This window comes from Terrapene carolina, unplaced genomic scaffold (genome assembly GCF_002925995.2).
Source record: "Terrapene carolina triunguis isolate 2854851 unplaced genomic scaffold, T_m_triunguis-2.0 Scaffold97, whole genome shotgun sequence".
In the NCBI taxonomy this organism is placed as follows: domain Eukaryota; kingdom Metazoa; phylum Chordata; order Testudines; family Emydidae; genus Terrapene; species Terrapene triunguis.
In genome coordinates, this window is record NW_020664448.1 from 2,317,612 (window position 1) to 2,336,804 (window position 19,193).

The following is a 19,193-nucleotide window of genomic DNA, read 5'->3' on the forward strand; positions in this document are numbered from 1 at the left end:
GTATTCCCACCCTACACGCTACTGCAAGAATATTTCTACAAAATAGGCTTTGTGAGGTGACCTATGAAAGCTAATAGCTCATTGGTTATTAATATTATTGTAAAATGTCTATGTTACCGTTGTGTGAGGTCACGAATTCTCTCTGTATGATGCTACTAAAACATGTTTAAGTAGGGTTACCAGATAGCAACTGTGAAAAAACGGGACGGGAGTGGGGGGTAATAGGCGCCTATATAAGAAAAAGTCCCAAAAAACAGGACTGTCCCTTTAAAAACGTGACATCTGGTCACCCTATGTTTAAGGCCAGACACCCTAGCCTAGGTAAAGGTGATAAATGGGTGTGTCCTAGACCAAGGAATGTGGATTACCTCAATTTAAATATTGGCAGTAAACAAAGCCAGTGAGCTAAACCAGTGTGTGTCGGGGGGTGGGGGGCAGAGAGGTTAACCTATTCCTGAACTCAAGAGCCAGAGAATTAACATGACCCCTGCACCCCAGAGAGACACAGGAGACTGTAGCGCTTCAGTGAAGGTGCTACCTACGCCAACAGGAGGAGGTTCTCCTATCAGCGTGGGTAATCCGCTTCCCCCAGAACTGGTAGCTGGGTTGACAGGAGAATTCTCTTGTTGACCTACCGCTGTCTAAACTGGGGATTAGGTCATCTTAACTCCGTTGCTCAGGGGTGTGGATTTTTCACACCCCTGAGCCAATGTAGCTATACTGACCGCATTGCCGAGTGTAGACCAGGCCAAAAACATCCCTTTGGAGAGATCAGGTCAGAGAGACTCCATCTTTTACTTCACCAGAGAAAACAAAGAAACCAAACCAAAACAAAGATCTCCGTGATGGGTCCTGGCAAGTAAAAGGCTGGCAAGGAGACTCCGGGTGAGAGAAATCCTTTTGAATAAAGACTGTATTATGTGAGATTAAATTTGGCTCTTAGATGCATATTTTCACTTCTATTTGCTTTTAACCATCTCTACCTTTTGCTCTTTTACTTGGGATCACTTAATCCACGGTTAATGAACTTGTTTTGCTTTCATTATAAATCATCAGTACAGTGTGTGCGTCTAGAAAGCTGGCAGGTTGGAGTGGCTGCCTGTCTTTGTAAAGGCAGAGAACTGAACCCTTTCTCTGAGACGGTCTGGTGAGAGGGACTGGATCTGGGGGAGAATTCAGGGCTGGAAGGGTACTAGGACAGCCTGCAAGGAGGACCCAGGTTGCGAAAGCCAGCGTGAGGCTTGTGGGCTGCTAGCCAGCTGTTGGGGTCAGAGCTCTGGACCAAAGCTGCAGAGCCACAAGACACCCAGGGCTACCAGGCAGACAGTGACCGAACCCCCTTACTGGCCTGGATGAACCCCAAAACATTGCACACACCCCAACCCTCTGCCCCACACCTGAGCCCCTCCCACACCCCAAATCCCTCATCCCCAGCTCCCTTGGGTCGCAGGCATCAACAATTTTCTTCAACTGGGTCCCCAGAAAAAAAGTTTGAAAACCACTGCTCTACAGCATGGGAAACCCAAGTTCAGGTCCTTGCTCTGTTTGATTCAAGGCAGAGCTTTTCATCCCACATCCCTGAATCAGGCATAGCCGGGATTTGGCCATGGATCACCCACCTCCCAGTGCCCTAACCACCAGCCTCTAGGGTGTGAGAATCTGATGTGTGACCAGAGAACCTTGGGCCCCAAAAAACACTACCCTTGGACTCTGGAAACTCAGGTTCACCTCTGAGCTCTCTGACCTTGAGCAAATCACTTAGTGTCTCTCTCTCTCTCTCTCTCTGCCTCAGTTTCCCACCTGCCCAATGGGAAATGATAACACTGCTCTGCCTCACAGGGGTGTTGTGAGGATAAATACACTAAAGATTATGAGGTGCTCAGGTACTGTGCTATGAGGGCCATATAAACACCATGAATAGACAGTAATTTTCCTTTCAATTCTCTACATGTTTTATAGCTGGGGGTTACAAAATTATTCCTGGCTTGTACCTGTGATGGGGTGGACCAGGACCTTCGAGACCCCCTTCCAGAGGCCCTGTGGTCCTACCACACCCCACCCCAGGAAAGGAGCAATGAAGGTGGGTCCTCCAGGCCTTCCTAGAGAGGTGGTATGGAAGCAGCCAATCAGAGCCCAGCAGGCTCAGATAAAAGGAGCTGCAGGACCTAAGCTGGTCAGTTCCTGGCTGGGGCCAGAGGAGTAAGGAAGGGGACTCTGCTCTCGCCAGAGGAGCTCAACGGGCTGCATCTACTGGATCTGGGGAGAGAGGACCTGAGAACTGTGACCCTAAAGTAATGGGTGAAAGTCAGGGGGCTAGGTGGGGAAAAAGACCAGGGAAAAGCAGTAGCAGCAGTACGTGGCTGGGATGGGACCCGGAGTAGTGTGTGGCCTGGATTCCCCAATGTGGCCCCTGGGGAAGTGACCTGGGCTCCGAGAATGGAACAAGGCTCCCTTAGAAGTCTGAGTGAAAGATGGAATTTAAAGGGCCCAGAGATGCAGCTGAAGACCCTGGTGAGGGCAGGGAGCTTGCTGGACTTTTGCTACCCGGAAGAGGTTCATCCATTTTGACTGCATGACTCAGCTGGAGGGCTGAGCCACTGAAGACCTGCCTAATGAGGTTGACAACCTATAGGGGGCACCAGGAGAAAAAAAAAGATTGCAGTACCACACCCAGTGACAGGAGGCACTCACAAGAGGTGTGTGTCACCCCCACAGTACCCTAGTGTATTAGCCCTTCCTTAACATACTGTTAGTTTGGGATAGTTTTCAACATATTTCATTTCATAGAATCACAAGGCGTATATGTGACCTGGGAACCTCCTGGTGCCCACTGGCAGAGGACACATGGGGTGCATAGGGTTTAATGGGGGGTCCCCTGGGTCACACACATGCACAGTAATTCACCAAAGCATGGCATGTGATGTCTCTGTGCCAGTAGCTCTCTGGCTGTCCTAATCGTTGCGAAATGTATGTACGGATAGTATTGAAGGAGTTATGTATCTATACTGGAAATTCTGTTAAGGTCCTGGGATTAAAGCAGGCCACCAGGACGTGACATTCCTCAGGAATGTTTCTTTGAGGTGGGAGGTAAGACTCCTAGCTCCGTGTCTGGCCGCTTGTGTATTGTTTATTATATGCCTCGCACTGTAGGCCTATTTACACACTGAACCAGTTGCTGAGTACAAAATCTACAAGAAGAAACAGTCAGCAGGGCAGTGTCCTGTTTTAGGCAGAGCCTAAAACAAAGGCTCGTTCTGATCGATCTAGGGGATCCAGGGGACACCCTGGATCCTCCATCGAAAAGGGAAATTGACCGTGAGTTTGTCTCATGAAGGGAGGGTCACAGCCAGCCCAGCTTTAAATTGCTGCAAGGACTTTGGGTGAGCGTTGTCCTGTCAGACACGAGAGTATCTTGTTGATTAAATCTAGGCTCCAGAATGTGTGATGGTTTTATTTGACATGTAACCATTTGTTCCCAATAGTTCCACTTAGGCAATCACCCAAATCTATTCTTTGCTTCTGTTTGTTTTCACTATAAACATATCTAAGTGCTGTGAGTTGAGTGGAGCGGTGATCTCAGGTGGAACTGGTAAGCTGGGGTGTCCTGCTCCTTTGGGAGCAGCAACTCTGTGAACACTGGGAGTGTCTAGTGGACACAGGGGCTGGATGCTCCAGGGAGATGCTCTGAGGGCTCCAGGGTTGGGATATATCTGTTGCTAACTGGTGAGTGACAGCGGGTCCTGTGTAGGCCTAGAGAAGAGTGCTTGTGTTGCCCATGGCTGGTGGAATCCGGGAACTGACCTGGAGCAGGCACAGACAAGGCCTCCTCATGCATGTTCCACTGCCTTCTATTGTATGCTCAACTGATCTCTGAGCTACAGGTAAGAGATTTCCTTTCTGCAAAACCATAGGGGTCTGTGCTTTGAGAGTAAGAGGATCTGAATTTTGGCCACTGTTCATTAAAGAGCTAAAGCACATGCGTACATCCTGGTGGTTTGGTGGGAGTTAAGCATGTGCTTAAACCTAAGTATGTGGCTCAGTGCTTTGCTGAATCAGGGCCTTAATTCCTGCTGTTGCTATGAAGTTCCTTATGACCTGGTTACCCTGGAAAGTCCTAGGGAACTGCAGGTTTGTTGCAATGTTATGATGAGTGCATGCAACAAAATCTTTTAACTTAAGAGCAATTTTAGCCAACACTTAATGAGCTGATGTTAGTCACCAATAATTTGACAACTGTTTCATTGTGTTCCTTGCTCTTTCCCCTCCGCCCCTGCCCTGAAATCAGGATGCATCGGCTGATAAAAGAAGAATCCAGCTACAGAACGAGCAGCCTTGAAAATGCAACTCGAGAGCAGAGCAAAGAGAAGTTGCACATGAAACTCTGCAGTGGGTCCTGCCATGCTGAGCAAATCCTCCAGACTCTGAACTCCTACCGGCAGAGCGGCATCTTCACGGACGTGGTGCTCTTGATTGATGGGCAGGAGTTCCCCTGCCATCGGGCCACCTTGTCAGCCAACAGCACTTACTTCCGGGCCATGTTCGGTGGTAGCCTCAAGGAAGGCCATCAAGACATCATCAACATCCAGAAGATCTCTGCCTCCACCATGAGCCTCCTTCTGGACTATATGTATGGGGGAAACATAGTCATTCAGGAAGACAATGTTGAAGACATCTTAGAGCTATCCAACTTGCTTCAGATCTCCAAGCTCACAGATGCGTGTGTCACCTTCCTTGAAGGCCAGCTTCACCCATGCAACTGCTTGGGCATCTTGAAGTTCGCCGACTCATTCTCCATCACCTCCCTGGCTGAGAAGAGCAAGAGGTTTATGCTAGAAGGCTTCGTGGAGGTGTCATGTCATGAGGAGTTCCTGGAGCTGAGCGTGAAGGAGCTGGTCAAGTATCTGTCAGATGAGCTGCTGGCAGTCCCCAAGGAGGAAGTGGTCTTCGAAGCGGTGATGCGGTGGGTACGGCATGATGTTGCCACCAGGAAAGGAGCTTTGAAAGATCTCCTTGAGCACGTGCGCCTCCCTCTGCTGGATCCCATGTACTTCCTGGAAAAGGTTGAAATGGACGAGCTCATCCAGGACTCCAAGGAGTGCATCCCTTTACTGCACGAAGCACGGAAGTACTATATCCTTGGGAATGAAGTCAGTTCTCTGCGGTCAAGGCCTAGGAGGTAAAAACCGGAAACTGTCTCCTAAAGCTGCATACCTGAGTCACAGATTCCTAGATACCAAGGTCAGAAGGGACCACTGTGATCATCTAGTCTGACCTCCTGTAGAACTCAGCCCAAAATATTTCACCAGTAATTACATAGCAGGTGGGAGCGGGGACCAGCTGAGGTCACTCAGGGTGAAGAGCAAAGAATGGGGCAGACCAACCCCAAAGCTGGTGGATAATTCAATACTTAGATTCACCAAGCCAGCATAGAACAGCTTCTTTATTACCACACTGATTATTAAGAAATCAATAATACAGTTCCCTTAAAGTACCCAGCCTCAGGCCTCCATCCAGGTACCCAAGTCAAATATAATGAAGATTTCTGAAAATCTTATTTCATCATATAAAAGAAAAGGTTCTACCAATCCCAAAGGATCGGACACGTTACCTCCCAGGTTACTGAATATTCCAGATCTTACCCAAATACACGCTTACAGCCAATTCTTATTAACTAAACTAAAATTTATTAAAAAAGAAAAGAGAGAGAGAGTATGGTTAAAAGGTCAATATACATACAGACATGAGTTTAATTCTTGAGGTTCAGATAAATAGCAGAGATGGTGCTTTGTCATTGCAAAGAGTTTTTTTAGAAATAGTTAATAGGTTATAGTCCAATGTCCAATATCACATTCAGGGTGGAACAGTCAGCACTGGGATCCCAATCTGGTGGCTTAAGCTTCCCCTGATGAAGCATCAAGCAGATCTGAGATGAACAGGATCAGGACCCAAGGATCTTTTATACAATGTCAAGCCGCCTTTGACGCGTTGGAGTCCCTTGGGGAACAATAGGGAATCAGGATGACTTTGAAGTAGGTCCATCGCCGGTACTTAGCTATACAAATTAACATAAGGCAATTTGCTTGTTCCTCCACCATTCACAGATTATTTGCTATACATTTCAAAGATAGATGAACACAGCGATAGCCTGTGTTTACAATTCATTTCAATGCTAGGATGTTCTTTTGATCCCTGAATTATCAGAATACAGCATAGACCGGGACTGATGATTCCATTGTCAACCATTACCCATATATATGTAAATACACAAACATTATGTCCCCAAGTGTCTTTAAGGGTTGAATATGAATCATTTATTCTGCAGGATGTTTAACCCTTTCTAGCCATGCATCACAGCAGGGAAAGATGCTTCTCTTCCCTGCAGTAAAGGAACATCATCCAGCCCAATAGTCTTGGCTCTGAGAAGACTTAGCTAGTGGTGGTGGTTTATTTAAAAGTCCCTAAAATTCACATGAGCTACTTATACGGTTCCTCATGCTAATGCCTTCCTAAATTGCCTTTATTTAAATTGGAAAGGGCTCAAAAAAGAGAGCTACAAGAATGATTCAAAGTCTGGAAAACCTGCCTTTGTGGTGAGACACTAATGAAGCTCAGTCTGATTAGTTTATCCGAGAGACGGCAAAGAGGTGACTTGGTCATGGTCTGCAGGCACGTTGCTGCTAGATGGGGAAGAGATTTCTGATAGTAGATGGCTCTTTAATCTAGCAGAAAAAGATGAGACCCAATGGCTGGAAGCTGAAGTGAGAAAAATCTGAGTAGAAGAAACACGCACGATTTCAACGGTGAGGTTAAATTAACCATCGGCACAAGTTTCCACAGGTTGTGGTGGATTCTCCATCACTCTAGTCTTGATTTAAAGATAGGCTCTAGCTCAAACAAAAGTTGAAGGCTTAATGTGGAAGTTACTGGGTGACGTTCTCTGGCCCATTTTATGCAGGAAGTTAGACTATATAATGGTCTGATTCTAAAACTTTAACCCGTTGCCAGATACAGCTCTTTACTCCTATCTGGCTTCACTTGTACATCTGGAAAAGCTTCCCAAAGCAGGCTAATGTTGTTCTCCCCACATAGCAGAGAAGGCTACTGGAGGTTCACAGTCTCAGAATGAGCTGGCCAAAATTTTTGGAATTTTGAAATTTCTATGAAAAAATTGGTCCAAAATTTTGAATGTTGGTGGAAAAAGGGCAACACTTTTCCGCACAATTGTTTTTGCAAATTTCCCCTTCTTCCCCCTCGTTTTTCCACTAACTATAGAATGGATCAAAAAAATCAGAAGTTAAATAAAACGTAAGACCAAGTGTCCATCTTCTGCAATTTCCCCCTTTTGGTTTTCATTAGCTCTAGGCAGCGGGCGAGTGCCACTGTTTATGGACAATCCTTTTGTGTTATTTTGAGTGGCTTTTAATTTAAGGGACAGGCACCCAAAGCACTGTGTGGGTGCAAGAAATATGACGGGAGAATCCCCTGCTCAGTGCTCAGCATGCTAGGCCACACTGCTTCCCCAGAGCTGCAGCAGCACGATCGGTTAGGGGCTACTGGAGGAATTGCTGTTTCATGCAGGGTGCCATCAGGCTGTGGAATTTACTGCCACAAGTCGAATGGATTTAAGTCAAATGGATTTAAAAAGGGGCAGGATCATTCCGTGGACAATGATAGCATTGTAATTATATGTGCTGAGTGACGAGTAATCAGATCTCATGCCTGAGGGTATCAGCTGCTTTCATAGAATCGTAGGACTGGAAGGGTCCTCGAGAGGTCATCTAGTCCAGTCCCCTGCACTCAAGACAGGACTAAGTATTATCTAGATCCTCCCTGGCAGGTGTTTGTCCAACCTGCTCTTAAAAATCCCCAGTGATGGAGATTCCACAGCCTCCCTGGCAATTTATTCCAGTGCTTAATCACCCTGACAGTTAGGAAGTTTTTCCTAAAGTCCAACCTAGACCTCCCTTGCTGCAATTTAAGCCCATTGCTTCTTGTCCTGTCCTCAGAGGTTAAGGAGAGCAATTATTCTCCCTTCTCCTTGGAACAACCTTTTATTCCTTGAAAACTGTTATCATGTCCTCTCAGTCTTCTCTTCTCCAGACTAAACAAACCTAAATGTTTCAATCTTCCCCCATAGGTCATGTTTTCTAGACCTTTAATCATTTTTGTTGCTCTTCTCTGGACTTTCTCCAATTTGTCCACATCTTTCCTGAAATGTGGCACTCCAAACTAGATTCAATACTCCAGTTGAGGTCTAATCAGCATGGAGTAGAGCAGAAGAATTACTTCTTGTGTCTTGCTTACAACACACCTGCTAATACAGCCCAGAATTTGATGTTTGCTTTTTTTTTTTTGCAACAGTGTTACACTGTTGATTCATATCTGCAGTACTCCGTCATTTCCCTTTCTGTATGTGTGCAACTGATTTGTTCCTTCCTAAGTGGAGTACTTTGCATTTGTCCTTATTGAATTTCATCCTACTTACTTCAGACCATTTCTCCACATCATTCTGAATTTTAATCCTATCGTCCAAAGCACTTGCAACCCCTCCCTGCTTGGCATTGTCCATGGGAGTCAGGAGGGAGTCCCGCTATCTGTTGCATTGCACAGATTGACTGGGGGATTTAGTTTGTTCTGTTTTTCACCGAAGCAGCGAGTATGGGCTGCTGATGGGCAAGGGTCTGATCTGGGATGGCAAACCTTGTGTTCCGTCCAAACTCTCAAGGCTGATTGCTGCTGCAGCGTGTTCTGACACCTGTCTACGGGAATCAGCCTGGAGGCAGGGAATTGAACTCTCAAGTCCTGAGCTACCACCCCAATCTTCCTTCCCCCCCCCCACCTCCGTTAACCAGTTGGCTGGAGTTTCCCTCCTTCCATTTTTATTTTATTGCTAGCTAGTACAGCAGCTGCAGTGTGTCAATTCTAATCTCTTCTGGCAGTGAGTTTGCCATGGGCCAGCTGCCAAGAAAGCTCTGTCTCCTACGGTCACTGGTCTCGCTCCTGAGGCTGGCAGCTTTCTTGGTCATGAGGAACATGACTGTCAGGAGAGGCAATGATCACAGAGTGGGGACTTCAGGTAGCTGGGCCGATCCTGTGGAGAGTTTTGAAGATCATGAGCAATACTTTTAACTTTGACTCTATTTAACAGAAGCTGGACAATGCCTTTGAACTGCACAAACCCATAATAAAGACAACTCCTGCCCCAGAGAGCTTACAATCTAAATAGTGAAGGTGAACAAAGGGTGGGAGGGGAAATTGAGTGACAGGTGAAGTGACTTGCCCAAGGTCACCCAGAAAGTCAGTGGCAGAGTTGGGAATAGAACCCAGGTCTCCTGACTCTCAATCCAGTGCCATATCCACTAGATAACACTGCCTATCCCAATGGGACTCCTCATGGTAATAGGTATCATAGTGCTTTCTACCAGACAATACGGTAGGAGGATGAAGCTTGGAGCACAACAATAGAACAGAAAGTTGGGACTGTTGCTTTAATATTTATCCATGTGTTTCTCATTCTAGGTTCATGGAATTAGCAGAGGTCATAGTAGTTATAGGCGGCTGTGATAAGAAAGGCCTCTTGAAGCTCCCCTTCACTGATATGTACCACCCGAAGAGCAGGCAGTGGACAGCTCTCTCTAGCGTGCCAGGGTACACCAAATCGGAGTTTGCAGCCTGCACCCTAAAGAATGACGTGTATATATCAGGTGAGAAACCCACGCAACAGCCCCGCAGCTACCCTTCCAAGCATTTCTTAGAGAAACGGCCGATTCAGGCGCCGTGCTGCTCTCCTCTCCAGCTGCAGTGTCACCCAGGTCTGTTACCCGTGTGCGTCTAGGACCTATCGCAAAGTATGTTATGCAGGTCTGTGTTTTTCTGCTCTTGTCACACCGTAGTGGTTAGCAGTGTTCCTTGTACTTAGAGTTGGAAATGTAAGCGGCCGAGAATTCATTCCCAATATATCATCTTGGCCATAGGTTCGTAGATGTTAAGGGCAGAAGGACCTTTGGGATCATCTAGTCTGGCCGCCATAGAACTTGCCCAAAATAATTCCTAGAGCAGAGCTTTTAGAAAAACCTCCAATCTTGGCTTATAAATTGTCAGTGATGGAGAATCCAGCACGTCCCTTGGTAAATTGTTCCAATGGTTAATTACTCTCACTGTTAAAAACTTGCACCTTATTTCCAGTCTGAATTTGTCTAGCTTCAATTTCCAGCCACTGGCCCATGTTAGACCTTTCTCTGCTAGATTGAAGAGCCCATTATTAAATATTTGTTCCCCATGTAGATGCTTAGACTGTTACCTCTTAACCTTCTCTTTGTTAATCTAAACAGATTGAGCTCCTTGAGTCTCACTATTAGGCATTTTTTCTAATCCTTTAATCGTTCTTGTGGCTCCTCTATGAACCCTCTATTTGTCAACATCCTTCTTGAATTCTGGGCACCGGACCAGGGCACAGGATTCCAGCAGGGGGATCACACCAGTGCCAAATACAGAAGTAAAATAACCCCTCTGCTCCTACTCGAGATTCCCCTGTTTATGCATCCCAAGATCGCATTCGCTCTTTTCACCACCATGTCACTGCTAATGCTGTGTTTGGCTCCCCACATCCAGCAACGTTATTCCTCCACACGTCCATCGTTAGCCATTCTGGCTGTAGCAACCCGAGAAGATCAGGGCAATCCTGTGCCTACCACGACACACAGACCTCTTCAACCACCCAAGAGCATGCCTGTGGTTGAGGCACCTGTTGTGGGCTTATTTGCCCTGCCCAGATTTCTCCGCAATGTCGATGTGGCATGAAGAATGGTCTGCAGCTGGCAACAGAAACCAGTCTGTTATAACGGACCCGACCCTGCAGGTACCTGGCTTTGATTTACTACGGTGCTCATCAGTCCTTCTGAACCGATTTTTCAATGGGCCTGGGTCAACGTGCAGCCGGCCTTCACTCCTGGGGCCAACGAGAGGACCCTGCATGCGGCTGTGGCCAAAGACCGACAACGTCTCACATCGCTCATGACTGCTTTTGGACCAGATTGGATGGTGGTCGGAGGGCTCTGCGCTCCGCTGAGGAGGCTGCCGCAAATTGGGTTGGCCAGCTCCGCACCCGATAAGAATGACCACAGCGTCACACCGGAAGGTCGCATTCTGCTGATTATCCACCGCACCCCGCAATCTGTTTTCGGAGTCCCTGCTTCTCAGGATAGTCCCCCATCCTGTAAGGATGGCCAACATTCTTTGAGACTTTTCTTTCTCCTCCTTTTTCCACCTTCTGCCTCTACAAGCGAGATCCCTACGTCAGGCACTACATCACTGCATGGTGGTGTTTGTCATTTACACGAAGCTTCCTCAGGGCCCCTCGGTTCTGGGTGGCTCTCCCCTTGATGGCGTCGGGTCTCTCTGTCTGTCTTCCAGGAGGGCACATCAACAGCAGCGACGTTTGGGTGCTGAGCTCCCAGCTGAACGTCTGGATCAAAGTTGCCTGTCTGCACAAGGGCAGATGGAGACACAAAATGGCGACTCTTCAGGGCAAGGTACGTACTTCATTCCCCTCAGTCGGCAGTTTGGAGTTATAGACTATCGACCAAACCTAGTAACTGAGGCTTCGGCATAGGTGCTCGACCCCCCTTTGCCCCCGGCCCCTCCCCGACTGTGCCCCTGCCCCACTCCCATTCCAACCCCTTCCCCGAAGTCCTCACCCCAACTCCGCCCCCTCCCTGCCCCATCTGACTCCTTCCCCAAATCCCAGCCCCGCCTCTTCCCCACCTCCTCCCCTGAACGCGCCACGTTCCCGCTCCTCCCATCTCCCTCCCGGAGCTTGTTATGCTGTGAAACAGCAGTTTTGCGGTGGCAAGCGCTGGGAGGTAGGCAGAGGAGCGGGGACGCAGCGCGCTCAGGGGAGGAGGCAGGGCGGAGGTGACGTGGGTTGGGGGGGCGGGGAAGGGGGAGCTTGTCTGCTGGTGAGTGCAGAGCACCCACTAATTTTTCCCCATGGGTGCTCCAGCCCCGGAGCACCCACAGAGTCGGCGCCTATGGGCTTCGGCACTCATTCCTCCTCCCACGGTAACAGCAGATAACATAGGAACATGTGACCGGTCCCATGGGAAGAAAATCTAAAGGAATACAGGAGAGCTGGCAGCATAGGCACCGACTCCGTGGGTACTCCGGGGCTGTGCACCCATGGAAAAAAAATAGTAGGTGCTCAGCATCCCCTGGCGGCCCTGCTAATCACCTCCTCCCCCTCCCCCTAGCACCTCCCACCCGCTGTGGATCAGCTGTTCAGCGGCGTGCAGGAGGCTCTGGGGGTGAGGATGGGGCACGCTCAGGGGAGGGGCAGAATGCGACAGGAAAAGGCAGAGCAGGGGCAGGAAGAGGTGGGGCTGGGGTGGGGGCGAGGCCTGGAGCAGAGTGGGGATTGAGACCCCCGGGGAAATGAGGAAGCTAGCACCTGTGTCTGGCAGTCTTTCAAGGAGACAATTTTAAAGGCACAACTGCACACTATCCCCCTGGGAGGGGAAGATAGGGAGAATAAGATGACGACAATATGGCTCCATGAAGAGCTCTTTAATTACTAGAAAGTCACCACAAAGTAGTAACATGGACGAATTGCTCAGGAGGAGTACAAAAGAAAAGCATGAGCATTTAGGGACAGAATCAGACAGCCTAGGGTACCCAGAGAGTTACACCTAGAAGGGGACATAAAAGGAAATAAGAAGAAGTTACTTAAAGCTTCAGTCTTCACTAATAAGGTTAATGGTGACCAGATACTCCACACAATTAATATTGACAACCAGGGGGAAAGAACACAAGCCAAAATAGGGAAAGAACGGTCTAACAAATATTTAGATAAATGAACGTATTCACGTTGACAGGGCCTGATGAAATTCATTCTAGGATGCTTAAGGAATTAGCTAAAGCAATCGCCTAACCATTAGCAATTATCTTTGAGAATTCATGGAGGCCGGGTGAGGTCCCAGAGGACTGGAGAAGAACAAACATAGACGGTATCTTTAAAAGGGGGACCAAAGGCCTTATAGACCAGTCATCCTAACTGTGACACCTAGAAAGGCACTGGAACAAATGATTAAACAATCGATTTGTAAGCACCTAGAGGATAATAGGGTTATAAGAAATAGCCAGCATGGATTTCTCAAGAGTAAATCATGCCAAACCAACCTAATGTCCTTCTTTGACAGGGTTACTGGTCTAGCGGATAGTGGGGAATCAGTAGAATATAAGAATGGCCATACTTTTTTTTTTTTATATGGAGATACACCTATCTCATAGAGCTGGAAGGGACCCTGAAAGGTCATCAAGTCCAGCCCCCTGCCTTCACTAGCAGGACCAAGTACTGTTTTTGCCCCAGATCCCTAAATGGCCCCCTCAAGGATTGAACTCACAACCCTGGGTTTAGCAGGCCAATGCTCAAACCACTGAGCTATCCCTCCCTCTAAGTCAGACCAATAGCCCATCTAGCCTAGCATCCTGTCTTCTGACAGTGGCCAATGGCAGGTGCCCCAGAGGGAGTGAACAGAACAGGTAATCATCAAGTGATCCATCCCCTGTCGCCCATTCCCAGCTTCTGACATATGGAGGTTAGGGACGCCTGGAGCATGAGGTTGTCTCTCTGATCCTCTTGGCTAATAGCTGTTGATGGACCTGTCCTCCATAGATGTGGTATAGCTTGATTTTCGTATGGCTTTTGACACAGACCCACATGCTGGTCTCATAAACAAACTACAAAATGTGGTTGAGATGAAATTACTATAAGGTGGGTGCACAAGTGATTGAGAGACTGTACTCAGAGTAGTTATTAAATGCTCACTGTCAAACTGAGAGGGCGTATCTACTGGGGTCCAGTCCTGGGTCCAGTACTAGTCAATATTTTCATTAATGACTTGGATAATGAAGTGGCGGAGAGTATGCTCATAAAGTTTGTGGATGACACCAAGCCTGCAAGGCTTGCAAGCACATGGGATTAGAATTTAAAATGACCTTGACAAACTGGAGAATTGGTCTGAAATCAACAAGATGAAATTCAATAAAGACAAGTGCAAAGTACTTCACTTAAGAAGGAAAAATCAAATGCACCACTACAACATGGGTGATAACTGGCTAGGCAGCAACAGAGCTGAAAAGGATCTGGGCATTATAATGAATCACAAAATAAATGAGCATGAACAATGTGATGCAGTTGCAAAAAAGGCTAATCTCATTCTGGGGTGTAGGTGTATTAACAGGAGTGTCGTACGTAAGATGTGGGAAGTAATTATCTCACTCTACTCGGCACTGGTGAGGCCTCAGCTGGAGCGTCTAATTCTTGGTGCCCCACTTTAGGAAAGATGTGGATAAATTGGAGAGTTCAGAGGAGAACAACAAAAATGATAAAAAGTTTGGAAAACCCGATCTATGAGGAAAGGTTTAAAAACAAAACAAAACTTGGCATGTTTAGTCTTGAGAAAGGAAGACCAAGGCGGGGAGCTGATAAGTCTTCGACTATGCTAAGGGCTGTTATAAATGGGATGGTGATCACTCCACTTCCGCTGGAGGCAGGACAAGAAGAAAGGGGCTTAATCTGCAGCAAGGGAGATTTAGATTAGATATTAGGAAAATCTTTTCTAACTATGTGGATAGTTAAACTCTGGATTAGGTTTCTAAGGGAGGTTGTGAAATCCCCACCTTTGGAGGTTTTTAAGACCAGGTTGGACAAACACCTGTCAGGGCTGGTCTAGGTTTACTTGATTCTGCCTCAGTACAGGATTAGGGGACCTCTCAAGGTCCTTCCAGCCCGACATTTCTATGATTCTGTGTGATAGCGGCAGTCACTTCTGTCTCTGTGAGAATACAGCTGGGCTGTAGGAATTCCTTCACTCCTCCTGGCTATATGATATAGGAGAACAGAACAATTCTGCTATTGAAGCCAATGACAAAAATCTCTGTGTTTGATCAGGCGCTTAGTGTTGCTTAAATGGCCTACTATAAAATCTGATACTTGTAACAATAAAATATATAATTGAAGGGTACAGAGCTATGTTGTTAGAAAGCTGGACTCGATCTTTGTGTGCAAAACATGCAGCCCAGAGGTTTAAAAACGGTGCATCCTCTTGCTTACCTTGTGGAGTTTAAGGTGTGGGTTTTTCCTCTGTCCTGGTTCCCCTCAGTCACACAGTAACAGGGCAGATCACCTCCTGTGTGCTCCCTTGTGGCCAGAGATGGTGCTGCAGCACTCTGCCTCAGTTTCCCCTCTTCTTCACGGCCCCGTAAGAACGCCAGATAGAAATTCTTCTCCAGGTCATCAGTGCCCTTCCTGGGGGCTGGATTTATTAAATTAACAAAAATTCCAAATAAAAGTGCTCAAAGCCCCATCCAGTCCATGCTCCTGGTTTTCCCACTCAGGGGTGTCCCTTTTCCTTAAAGACTGAGGAATCTCTGCTGGAGCCTGCGTACACCCAGCAGCTGTTGTACTCTGTTTTGATCTCCCTGCTCTTTATAGGGCAATCCCCTAATCCTTGCCCAAGTGTGCCTCAGGAGTAACTAGCATGGGGTGATTCCAGGCCTCTATGGGCAAGCCGCTCTGTTCTATCTACACACCTTCCTGCTAATAGTTCACTCTGCACTCTAGCTGTTTGTCTCTTTTCCAGGCCCCAAGGCAGCTTTTGCACATGCCCTTACGGGATCGTTATGCCCAGTATCAGGTGTCTGATTCTGTATCCCGGTGCCCCTCCCTCCCGATATGATTTCTGCCGACTGACTCTGCTCCTTCCACGGCAGATCTACGCAGTGGGGGGGTTTGACGGCTTTTACCGCCTGGCCAGCGTGGAATGCTACGATACGTTCTCCAACAGCTGGTCGGCTGTCGCCCCTTTGCTGGACGCGGTGAGCTCGGCGGCTGTGGTCCCCTGTCTGAACAAGCTCTACGTGATTGGGGGCGCTGTGGATGACAGCGCAAACACAGACAAGGTACGGTGAGGATAAAGGGAAAGCTCAGCGAGTTTGCTTTGGTTGAGACGTCTTGTAAACAAGGAGCGGGAGGGTGTGATTCCGTTGTTTTCAGGTGCTTCCTCAGTGCCCACTTCTCCAGCTGTGATGTTGCCTGACCTGTTTGTGGTTGTAGTAGGGGAGAGCTGTCTAGCGGTTAGAGCAGAGGACTGGCCGTCAAGTCGCCTGGGTTTCATTCCTTGCTTATTGTGTGACCTTGGGCAAATCGCTCACTTTTTGTTCATCAGTTTCCCTATCTGTAACAAGGCAATAATATTGACTCTGCCTACCTCATTATTGTTGTTGTTTGGACTGCAGTCATGCCTAGGATCCCTAGTCATGGACCAGGACCCCATTGTGCCAGGTGCTGTACAAATACCGAACTGACGGTCCCTGCCGCCCCGAAGCATTTACAATACAGGTTACACCTCACGGGGAGCTGTCTCTCACAGGCTGGCTCTTTAAGGGGAGGTGGACCTACCCTCATCTATGGCTGATGAGCCACTTTCCCGCAGAGACTGATCCAGTCGTTATCGAAGCCTGCAAATGGCTAAGCTGGAAAGGAGAACTTCAGGAGGGAGGCAGGCTCCTGTGGCAGGCCCTGGAGCTGGGGAGAGACGTGCAAGGGGAGAAGCCTCTGGGCCCCTGCAGAAGACCCCTGGGTCAGGGGGAAGACCAGCTTTATATGGGGAACTGAGGTTGAACTGTGGATTGTGTCTGAAGAATAGACTGTGCCCTGAAGGATGCACAGGCCTGTGGTGTTAACCCTCTCGGGGTGGGGGACAGGCCAGCACCCCGCAGGCTGTGATTGATGAACGTTACAAAGCGTTCTTGTAATAAAATATTAGCATACCTGTGTGAGTGCAGAGATCCGCGGTGCTGTCCGCATACAAAACTAACCCCCGTTCCGAACCCTATTTCAAATAGACAAGCCCTGCTCTGCCTGTAATACCACAGACGCGTGGGTCCCTCGGGGTAGGTCCACACTGCAATTAAAAACTCACAGCTGGCCAGTGCCGGCTGACTCTGTCTTGCGAGGCTCGGGCTAAGGGGCTGTTTAACTGCAGTGTAGACGTTTTGACTCAGGCTGTGGCCCGGGCTCTAGGACCCTGCAAGGTGGGAGGATCCCAGAGCCCGAGCCCTCGTCTACACTGAAATTAAACAGCCCAAGCCCGAGGCAGCTGGCACGGGCCAGCCGTGGGTGTCTAATTGCAGTGTAGACCCACCTACCCGCAGTGGTGTACAGCGGATTATGGGCATGTTCAGAGTATTTCAGATGATCACACTGCTTATTCCTTGGGGATTATCTGACTGGGGAAGGCCTCTACACACCAGATATGCTGCTCCAGGACTCGCTCGTTAATAGTTGTCATTATATTAATAAGACATTCTCAGCACTTTTTATCTTCAGTTCACCTTACAGACATGGAACTAATCTAGCCAGATGCACACACGCCCCTGCGGGAGGCAGGCATTATCCCCATTTTACAGACTGGCAATTGCAAGGCAGAGGCCTAAATTTTCAAATGTCCACTGGCTTTGGGTATTTTATTTTTCAGGGGGCCAACTTGACACTTACAGGCCTGATTTGTTTTCCAAAGGTGCTGAGGGCTCACAGCTCCCTTTGAATTCTTTTGGAGGTGCAGATGCTCTGTACTTCTGAAAATCGGGCCTCTTAAGGCATCTGGTTGGCCCCCCCAAATTAGTGGATACTTCTGAAATAACTGAAGTCTAAGGGCCACATTTTTAAAGGCATGTAGGCACTTAATTCCCATTGGTTTCGTTGGGGGTTAGGCACCTCAATACCTTTACAAATCTGGGCCTAAGTGACTTGCCTGAAGTCACAGAGTGAATCAGTGTCAGAGCCAAGAACTGAAACCAGGTGTCCTGACTCCCAAGTCCTGTTCTCTGTCCACTGCACCATGCTCCTTCTCCATTTATTCATTTGTTGATAGATGCACAGCAAGGCGTTGGCTCAAAGGGACTGTGCCATCAGCGTGTGTTGGGCATAGGCACTGACTCTGTGGGTGCTTCGGGGCTGAATTACCCAGAGAAAAAAATTGTGGGTGCTCAGCACCCACCAGCCACTGCTGTTTGACAGCAACGCTGATCAGCTGATAGGCGGTGACAACAAACGGCTGTTTGGTAGCTCAGGGAGGGGTTTGGGGGAAGGTGGAGACCAGCGAGTGGGGCTTTGGGGACGAGGCAGGAAGAGGAGCGAGGGCAAGGCCTTTGGGGAAGGGGCAGAGTGGGGGCGGGAAGAGGCGGAACAAAGGAAGGGTCTTGGGGAGAGGGGGGCAGGACCTCAGGGCGGAGCAGGGGTGGAGCACCCTTGGGGAAAAGTAAAAGTCGGTGCCTATGGTGTTGGGTTTTAGTTACTGGGATTTTGCCTGAGCAGGGACACCACGTCTGTGTTTCAATAGCTGATTTCCTATTTCTCCTCCCAGCTCCAGTGCTATAATCCCGAGGAGAACAAATGGACATTCCTGTCTCCCACCCCCTTCTATCAGAGGTGCATTAATGCTGTCTCCTTGGACAACATGATCTACGTTGTGGGTGGACTCCTGAGTAAAATCTTCTGCTACGATCCCAGAAAAGACACCTGGAGAGAAGTGGCCACTCTCCCAGGACCTCTGGTAAGGAGAAATTTCAGAACGAGGCTCTGAACGTCACCTCATTCTCTAGAATATCCTCTGTGAACATGAGAATCTTTGCAGAAGTTTAAAGACAAGGTGCTAAGAGCTCTGACCCTAATCCAGTAAAAACACTTAAGTACATGCTTAAATTCAAGCATGTAAATAGTCACTGCTCCACACCAGAGCTGGCTGAAATTTTTTGGCAATACATATGTTTTATTTTTAAATGAAAAATGGCTTTTTCATCTAGAATGAACATTTTCATTTTGGTAAACATTTTCTGATTTTTTTAAATGCGGGGAGGGAAACTGAATTTTGTTTTTGGTAGAACTATGTAGGTTGCGGTAAAAAAAATTTGGTTTTGATAAGACAAAAATTCAGATTTGTTTTTCATTTGGGGGGGAAAAGAAAAACCTGAACATTTTTCATTTAAAATAAATTTTAAAAAAAGTCAGATTTCTTATTGCTGAAAATGCGGTAAGAAATTAAAAAAAAATGTTTTTCTATTCAAACAAACCAAAACCCCGTTGACTCTTTTCAACCAGCTCTACGCAGCAGCCAGGGCCGGCTCTGGCTTTTTTG

The 19,193-nt window shown here is 47.8% G+C and overlaps 1 protein-coding gene across 1 annotated transcript in view; it reads left to right on the plus strand.

Moving 5' to 3' along the window:
• Positions 1–4,286: 4,286 nt before the first annotated feature.
• The window catches only part of KLHL35 (kelch like family member 35), a 16,133-nt gene continuing 1,226 nt past the window's right edge, over positions 4,287–19,193 (plus strand). The window contains exons 1-5 of the mRNA XM_024204973.1: positions 4,287–5,176; positions 9,520–9,704; positions 11,413–11,531; positions 15,769–15,957; positions 18,423–18,611. Coding sequence (XP_024060741.1) covers positions 4,287–5,176; positions 9,520–9,704; positions 11,413–11,531; positions 15,769–15,957; positions 18,423–18,611 — 1,572 coding nt within the window. The remainder of the gene's footprint in view (positions 5,177–9,519; positions 9,705–11,412; positions 11,532–15,768; positions 15,958–18,422; positions 18,612–19,193) is intronic.